Genomic DNA, 9964 nt, shown 5'->3' on the forward strand with positions numbered 1-9964 from the left:
AAGGTTCAAATCTCACAAATTATAAAGTTTAACATTTTATATATATATATTATATATATATATATATATATATATATAATATTATTATATNACATTAAACATTAATATATATATATATATATATATATATATATATATATATATATATAAATAATTTATATATATAATTGGATTCGAATTTAAGGTATCCTAAGAGTGATACTCGAGCTTGAGTTGAGTATTAAAAGCTTTACTCGAATCCGCCCCATAACTGAATATAGGGTACTCAATATATATATATATATAATTGGATTTGGATTTAAGGTATCCTAAGAGTGATACTCAAACTTGAGTCGAGTATAAATAGCCTTACTCGAATCTGCCCCATAACCCAATATAGGGAACTCAAGCCCTATATTATTAAGTTGCGCACCCATAGATACTCATATAACAATAGCCCATTTACATCCCTGTCCAAAACTATTTGTAGCCCTTAGTTATCAAGATGCAAAATTCGGTACTTAAACAGAGAATAGTCGGGGAGAAGGAAAACGGATTGATTTGCACCTTTCCCTTCCCTACAAATTTCCAAAGTTAATCCTTCCTAAAGTGAGGAAAATATTCTTTCTACTTAATGAATCATTTTGTTTATAATTTTGCCCTTTATATCAATAGGATATGAGATGGAAAATGATAAGACGGAATTTTGGGTAAAGTCCAAAGCCAAAAATCTATTCCGTTGTTAAACTCACCGTTATAGTCGGTAGTATTTATATTAAGAAAATGGTGAATTATGGAACTTTTAATCTATAATTAAGAGACGGCATTATTACCAACAACAAGAAAAACAGTTTTTAAACTTTTCTGGTTGAAACATAGTCTATGTAAATATACTTATAGTCACTCACAACAATACACCGGTAATTAGAGTTTATTGGGGGGATGATTGGTGATGATACAATCAGCAAAACGACAGGGGTAACTTTAGATCCTCCTATATACACATATGTAAATGCGCAGACTGCAGTCAAAAAGGTAACGGATGAGAGCCAAACCCCAAGAATAGGGCAGAATCCGGCAAATATTGAGGGACGTTATCAAATATCTGCGGTGGAGGGTACGACGTTTGTTGGGAATTTTAATAGATTGTGTGATATTTGGTGGAGCATTCAATGAATTCGTATCTATATTTATGCTTTAGCTGTTTATCATTTGTAGAATCATAAACCATCTCCTTAAACAAGGAATATCTCTTTTCTGTTCTGTTCTGTTGCACAGAAAGATCTTTCTCCAATCAAGGAATAAGCTCTTTCTGTTTCTTTTTTTCATTTCAGCAAAGCCCTCCGCTTCTAATCACATTATGCACCTAATATGCATGGTTCAAATGCATGAAATCACCTTATTCTCCCTAAGTTTCGTAGGAAATAGTTATGAAATGCATGCATTGATTAGTAATAAACAATTCTTTCTTGTCAATTCACTGCCATATTGAACTAACTTTGCATGAAGTTTATGCAGGAATTTTAAGTTACAAGGTTCACGTGAATTTCTGCACCCTGGTCTCTTATCCATGAACATTTCCTGCTTTCTTTCAAGTACAACGTAATTTGCTATGAATCATGGGAAGATGATGAAACACCAGGCTTGTCATATCACTCGGACAAAGAACTTTCTTGGGCTATGGCAATTCCGGGCTCAGCATCACCCTAAACTTCCGGTTGTTCCTGGGAAGAGCCATAAAATTTTGGGAAGCAACTATGAGGAGATGTCAAAGGAATCATTGCTGACGGCAGAATTATCCGATGGCAGTAACCGGGGTTCAGTGGATCCAACACAAGTTCCGAAAGGGTTCATAGCAGTTTATGTAGGGCCAGAGCTCCGTAGGTTTGTGATTCCAATGAGCTACTTATCGATGCCAGAATTTAAAATTTTGATGGATAAAGTTGCAGAGGAATTTGGATTTGAGCAAGAAGGAGGACTACAAATTCCATGTGACGAACAACATTTTGAGCAGATATTGCTTAAGTGTACGGCACTCCAGCAAATGTCTAAGAACAAGAACAAGAACAATAAGAAGATTATTTTTACGTAGAATTGGAGATTACATTCTAGACATTCGGTAAAGTTTGAATATGATTTAATTTTTGGTGAATATAACTTCATTACGTAGTTTATCTAATTGCTCAATGAGATCTTGTCTTAGATAAAGAGGAGAATTTAGAACTTTCAAGTATCATGTTGAAACCACACATGTCCAAATCAGTCTAATTTTATATTAATTTTTGTCAATAGTTAATTGCAATTGTACATCTACTAGCACTTCTAATTGTATTTTTCCACTGCATGTGCAATTGAAGACAATGCATTTTATAGGAATCGTATTATTTTGTAATTATCCTGGCAAAATATGATTTCAAGTGAAGACAACGTTGAGACCAGTACCAAATTAGGGTTTTGTAATCAATGTCAACATAGAATTTGGAAGAGTATAAGACCCCTTTTGGCAATATGTTCGAACCTATGCGTAATCAAAAATCTATAGTTGGCCCCAAATGCAACTTTAAATTGGTCAAAATATAGCAGCCGAAAGCCCTAATTTAGTGCCGAAAGCAATCATGAAATTAATTTGATGAAGTTTCACAGCTTATATATTCCAATCTTAGTTATTTTCTTATATATATATGCATTTCTTCTATTAATGTCCATGTTATACTATATTTTAGTTTATCTTCCAACAACACTTTTATATATCATATATTACCAAACCCTCTTTTTTTCTTTGGTAGATAAATATGAGAATGTCTGAGGAGGAAGTGATCTTAGAAGTGTCAATGGACCAACTTCAAGCCCATTGATACTTCTAAGAATTAAGTTCAGTCTCGTCCAATTAAATTAATTTTTTTATTAAAATATCAACTTGGCTATCATTTTCAATTTTGTTTCGATATTTTTTCTTTTATTTTTTAGTGATACTTGATAAAATTCAACAAGAAGTTTCGGTATATGACAAGTACATGGCCAACGGCCTTTCATGCCACATCGATAATAGAAATTTTTTATATTTTTTTATTTTGTCACCTTTGCCTTTTTTTTTTTATCTCTTCACTATTCATCCATTTTTAATGGATGCTGTTACTAGCAAAATAATAATTTGTGTAACCATCACGTTGCAATAATTATGACGTCTTCCACATACAAGACTATGACCACGATTACAACCACAACTATGACCACAACCATAATTTCTAAATGATGTCGCATTCATTTCAAGGAATGATGTAGAACTAGTTGGGTGAGATTCATGATTTTTCATCAATAGCTCGTTATTTTCCTTAACCACAAGAAGACATAAATCAATTCAGAGTATTTCGTAAAGCCTTCTTCATGGTTTTGCTGCTACAAAAACAAACTTGAGGGAAGAAAAGTAAAGAATGTTTTCTTTAACATATCGGCATTAGTCACATTTTCTCCACACAATTTTAGTTTAGAACACTTTCTATATAATATTGAGTTATACTCACTTACAATTTGAAAATCTTGTAATTGTGATGCGTCCAATCATAACGAGCTTTTGATGAAATTATTGTTTTCTGGTGATCATATCTTTCCTTTAAACTTTTCGAAAGATTGACTAGATCTTTTATTGTGAGATACTCAATTTTTAATCCTTCATGAAGATGGTGGCGAAGGAAAATAATTCTCTTTGCCTTATCCTAACTAGATGCTTTATTTTCTTCTTTGATTGTATTTCCAAGACCCATAACATCTAAATGAATTTCAGCATCTAAAATCCAAGATAGATAATTCTTACTAGTAATATCAAAGGCCACAAATTCAAGCTTTGTAAGATTTGATATGGTGATAGCTTAAACGAAAAGCGTAGATGTTAGTATTACTCAAAATATCGTTATCGGCACGCAAAACAATAAAGTGGCTAATGAAAAATAATTAATATAAAATTAGAAATTGACTTATTGTATATTGGTAAAATATAGGCAAAACAATAAAACGACAATAGACAAAAATTACCTAAAGAAAAATTGGCCTTTGACTTTGAAATAATGATGAAAACTAAATGATATCAAAGCTTGAGAGATTAGAGAATCATACTGATAACGTGTTATGAAATATTACTTAAAAGAACAAATAAAGATAACTTGAAAGAACAACTAAAGAAAGAGAATAACTATAAAAGAAAGTATTTAGAGGGAGAAAGAAGATCTTATTGAAGTGTGTATTTACAATTAAAGTGAGGGACCTTTTTATAAGCTAATAACCCCTTATCTAGATATAATTTACGAGATAAAGATAATACTAAAGGATTCGATGGAAGGATTAAATCCTAATGTTAAACCAATCTAATTTACATCTAAATCTAGGTATAGATAATATAAATGGATATTCACAAAAATATTCATAGCACTCCCCCTAAAATATCCATTGTATTAAGAATATGCCTCATTAAAACCTTATAAGAAAAAAACGTCATTGGAAAAATTTGAGTGAAGGAAAACGAGTACATATTTAAAAATACGCTTTCGAAATACTACCTCATTAAAAACCTTATCAAGAACAACCTAATGGGAAAAACCTTGATGAAAGAAAAAAGAACAGTGCATATTTTACTCCTTGTGATGAGTGCATAGTTTACTCCCCCTAATGACTGCATTATTTAAGATCTTAAAACGGTGCATTCCGATTTGTTGTACCAACTTTTCAAATGTTGCAGGATAAAGCTCACCTATTAAAGATATTACTTCCCAGGCATAATGATAGAGTGCAACTGGAAAGTAATATTAATTCAGTATAAGATTATATGAAAAAGAAAGAATTGTAAATTAGGAGTACTACTCCTTTACATTTATTTAAAATGAACATAAGGTAAATTTAATTTGTCTAATCTAAGGATTCCACGGAGCTCACCTTGTGCTTGGGAAAATTTTGAAAATTCTAGTGCGTATACCTATGATTAGAGAGATAGTCTGTAGCCTGGTTCCCTTCTCTATGAATATACGAAATGCAAAAAGACATGACACTCAAACATTTTTTGATAGATTCCAACAAATAGCGAATTTAGGAGGAACCTTTATGCCTTTCCTAGATCATTTGTACAACCACCTTAGCCTTCATTTCTATCCATACTCGAGACACATTGTTCTCAATGCATAGGAGCAAACCGCGATGTAATGCCATTAATTCTGCCTGCAATGAGTTATGTGGTCTAAAATTTTCAAAAACGCCAAAAGTAATAGTACTTGTATGGTCCCTAAGAACTCCTCCTCCAACAGCATTCTGAAGGGCATCTTTAGAACTACCATCAACATTGAACTTTAGTTCTCCTATTAGTGGTTTAGTCTAGCAAATAATTTTTGGTAGTTCATGGCTCTCTTGTTCAAATCGGAAGCCCCAATGTGCAGTAATGTCAAGATTTCCTTTCCATTGCCATTTACGTAATAAGTTCCCTTAAAAGAGCTACCTCAACATTTTCATAATTCGCCATATCACTCTATCAGGATACTTTCCAAGTCCTCTATGCTTTGCATCATTTCTTTCAACCCATAGGAACCAAAAAATTAGTAAAAGCAATAATATCCAAATATGACCAAGTTTAGTATAATCCCCTGAGTATTACCAAGAGTGGAGAACATGTATAACACTTTGAAGATTATGAAAGTAGATTTGAAAGAATTTCGCAAAAAAAATTCAAACCTGTTGTACAATTAGACTTCCCCATAAGACGTGTAATACTGTTTCCTCTTATTGGCAACAAAAACACTTAGATGCTAAATGGAAGCCTTTTGTTTTTATCCATAACTCCACAGGAATCCAATTATGCCCCAGGCGCCATAAGAAAAAAGACACAGTCAGTGGAATGCTCTTATGCCAAATAAACTTACCTAATAGATTTGTAGGTTGCCTTTGGCGAAGTAGTTCCCATGCATTTTTAGTAATGAATTCCCCATTTGGTGTGAAAGCCCAGTATGCCAAATCTTCCTTGCTGCTGCCAATAGGAATCCTCAAGATCTCATCAACAATTATGTCTGGTAATACAACTTTAAGCTTATCCACATCCCACTCATTATCATGAAAAAAATAATTAACTTTAATCATGAAATGATGATATGAAGGGAAACAATTTACGAGAGGCTCGTCACCTATCCAAGCATCATGCCAGAAGAACAATTCTCCCGTACTTAACCTCCATCGTATTTGCTACCCGGTTATATCTCAACCATCAATCAGTCGCTTCCATGTTGGAGAATCATGCGGCTTAGTAGCAATTGTATGAGGAATTCGCCCACTGCAATATTTGACTCGCATATATTGTGCCCACAAGCTTCTGCATGTTCGAAATCTCCACCAAAGGTTTGCAGTCAAAAGCCTCAAAAACATCTTTCAAACTGCAGATGTCGAGACCACCTTCTAAGCTAGGAAAAGTAATTTTATTCCAAGATGTTCAGTGTATTCGTTTGCTATCTGTGGAACCTCCTCTTAAAAAATTGTTAAAAAGTTTGTCTATTTTTTCAATAACGCTCACCAGGGGCTTGAGAACTTGCAGCAGGTATATTGGCAAACTTATTAAATTTATTTTTGTTAACCATATACTACAAAATTGATTTTAAATTTATTATAATAAGGTATTTAATATGTAGTATTGAGGATATTCACGTACGAATTCGAATACTAATCGAAATTATAATCGGGTACTTGTAAACTTCGAATACCCTATTAAATAATAAGGATTGAGTTAGAATACCTAAAATTAATGAGTACCCTACCCATTGACATTCCTAAACTGAATTAATACTTTGAATACCTAGCTAAATCCAAACTCAACTCATCCATGCATATTATATTTATCATTAAAAAGTATCTGATATCAATAATTTTAAAGATATATTAAAAATTAAAATTAAATAAAAATAATAATTTATTAATATCATACTATCCTCCAACCGAGTTCAAACATAAAAATTATATGTCCAAATCCAACCCGAATCCAGCTAGACCTATATGTACTAATGTTAGTGAGACTATTCTCCCTCTCGCACAGATTTGTTTAGTTTAGTGGCGAGTTTGACTTTTTACTGTGCAGAACAGAAGCTTAAAAAAGAAGCAACTGATTAATGTGGGTAATAATTAATTAGTCTTTTGATTGCAATTAATTAACTAATTAGTCCTTTTAACGCCTTAATCTCATAGAGTTTGCATCTCAAAAATCAGAATTGTGGGAGTTTAAAATTCTACTTATTGTATTGGGAAACCTGCAATTCCCATAAGCAACGAAGGCCAAAGCAAGCACTTGGGCAAGTGTTATATTGCCCCGCCAAGCTTTGTTCAAACTCTCTGCTATAAGTTAGCTTTAGCCTATTATCCTAGGGCGACTAGGTTAGTGTAAAATTACTGTCACATTTAATTTCTCTCTAATAAACAAATTTCCTTCCTTTACAGATTTTTTTAATTTATGACATCGTTAATTGAAAAGAATGGAATAGTTATTTCTTTTATTTTTAAAAAAATGATTATTTTAAAAAAATAAACATTTCTAGAGCGGCTAGAATAGTCATTACCAATTCTTCCTTTAAATGGTTATTCTGTTTGCATTAAAATAACAAAAAAAATTATTAAACAAAAATACCCTTAACCAATTTAAAAAATTACTATCCTCTATAAGACAAAATCCACCTTTATTTTTCTCTTTTCTCTGTTCTCTTTCTCTCCCTACTCATATACCTAAATTTTCTCCACCACTAGAGGACTAAGGAGAGCAATAGTGACACTAGCACCTCCACGGCGAGATTTGATCACGAGAAGCATTCATCTAACAGCCTAACTGCTAGATCCAATCGCAGAAAATGCTCCATTGTTGCTTCATTGTGCCAACCACATCTCTAATGGTTGGCCAGCTAAAAAGAAAAAATCAAAGTGTAATTAAAAAAGTTTTAAAAGTTTTAATTACGAATTCAAAAAATAATATTTCAAATAAAAAATGAAATTAAAGTTTTAATTATAAATTTATTTTTTTAATTTTTTAAAAATAAAATAAACTATAAAATAAAATGAAATAATCAGATTAAAATTTTGATTGTAAATTACTAATATTTTATAGAAACTATAAAATTTTAATATTTTAATATTTTAAAATATAAAAGTAGAAAAAAATAAAAATAACTATTTGTATTAAATTTTAAATTTGTAATATTTCTAATAAATTATCAAAAATAAATAAATGTTTAAATTGAAAATCATATATTGTAATAAAGGATATTTTTGTCTTTTTATCTCCTATTCTTTTGTTATACTAAAACTATTTTTCTTAATCAATTATTAGAAAAATTTCATAATGACAATTTCATTCTATTAATCAAATTACGTAATAGCTATTTCTTTCTATTCTTACATAATAACTATTCTCTTTTTTTTTTAATCCATTCTGCAAACAAAACATACTATTACTACCTTAAAAGGTAAATTTTTCTTTAAAAGGTTAAAAAATTCAATTTTCTTATTTAATGTATTGAAAACTATCACATTAATTATTAATTATTACATTTAAAGTAAAATTAATATGTTTATAAGTAACATCTAATTATATAAGTAGACTTAATAATTTTGAACACAACCTATTAATACAATATGAAGTTAAGCAATTTCAGATTTGGGGATATCGCATTTCATATTTTAAATGTATCAACACATTTAAAGCACGACAACTTCGTGTCTTAAACAAGTTAAACCCATCTAACCAACATATAGCATTTTTAACCTGCTTAATTAATTGTCTGATTGTGTCAATTTATATAATACGATCTGTTTAACCCATTTATATACTCATTTAAATAAGCTAATAGTCTTACTCATTTTTAAATGGGTTTGTTGTATTATAGTTGTATTGTATCATATAAAATTTAATTCAACTTGTTTCATAAACATATTAATCATGTTATATCGTATAACATGTATAATAATATATATCTAGGTATATGTTCAGAATCTTGATCTATTTAAATGATCGTGTCGTATTTGTATTTGTCTGTATAATTGTTAATACCCTATCTAAACATCATACGATTATAACATACCAACATGAATTCTTAAGTGTGTATAAGAGGGTTATTAGGGTAGTCGTTAGCAAAAGTTTTTATATTTATGGTCATTTTCGTCAAGATTTTAAATGCACAATATTCTATATTTAATGAATGAAAGAAAATAATGAACAAAATTTTGGCCATAATTAGGAATGGTTTTGTTTTGTTTTTATTATTATTCTTTAATGTAAAATAGTAATAATAATTTTGTTTTTATAGATATGAGAATCCAAATATATAGAAAAGGTAAATTTTAAATGTTATAACAATTGTTAGGTCAAGCCTTAATTATTATAATTATGATGCAAGTAATTAAGCGTACTTCACTCCACAATATACGTAGACAATATATATTTTATGGTACTATATATTGTGAAGTAGCATTATATATCTAATGATTGGACTGCAACAAGATGCATGTTAAGTCCTGTTTGTCTTACGATTGTGTTCAGGGAAGATCTAATCCAGATCCTTGCATGGTTAAATATTTGGGTCAAAAAATAAACATAGTAAAATCTAAAATCCCCATAATGTAACTATTGGTGCCCTGGTGGTACCATGAGCACCATTTCCCTAACCAAAAGCGGGGTTGCAAGAGAAAATTTTTAAATTTTCTTTCCACTAAATAAACTTAAGAATGTTGGGTTAGATAATATATGATGAAAAGAATGATAGGATCACGATAATTATCCAACCCATAGTTGCTATTTTTCTCAGTATAATTAGAAGAAAATTCTACTTATTCAAACAATTTTCAACTGTGGTTCGTCTACTCCCACTCTCTAATTTGCCTTTCACTGACAAAACTCGATAAGAAATTTGACTGGATGGTGGAAGCTGGGGAGTGTTTGGTAATAAAGAAATAAAAGAAATGGGGGGGATAAAGTATACAAAAT

The 9964-nt window shown here is 30.7% G+C and overlaps 1 protein-coding gene across 1 annotated transcript; it reads left to right on the plus strand.

Annotated features, from left to right (window-relative positions):
- LOC18595572 (auxin-responsive protein SAUR71) lies at positions 1031-2275 on the plus strand. The gene is made up of 2 exons (XM_018123111.1): positions 1031-1096; positions 1498-2275. Exon 2 carries the CDS (start codon positions 1592-1594, stop codon positions 2069-2071), a length of 480 nt encoding a protein of 159 aa, XP_017978600.1. The 5' UTR covers positions 1031-1096; positions 1498-1591; the 3' UTR covers positions 2072-2275.

This window comes from Theobroma cacao, chromosome 6 (genome assembly GCF_000208745.1).
Source record: "Theobroma cacao cultivar B97-61/B2 chromosome 6, Criollo_cocoa_genome_V2, whole genome shotgun sequence".
NCBI classification, from domain to species: domain Eukaryota; kingdom Viridiplantae; phylum Streptophyta; class Magnoliopsida; order Malvales; family Malvaceae; genus Theobroma; species Theobroma cacao.

What these genes read in the sequence shown, in the direction of transcription:
- LOC18595572 (XM_018123111.1), top strand. Translation starts at nt 1,592, where the DNA reads ATGAATCATGGGAAGATGATGAAACACCAGGCTTGTCATATCACTCGG.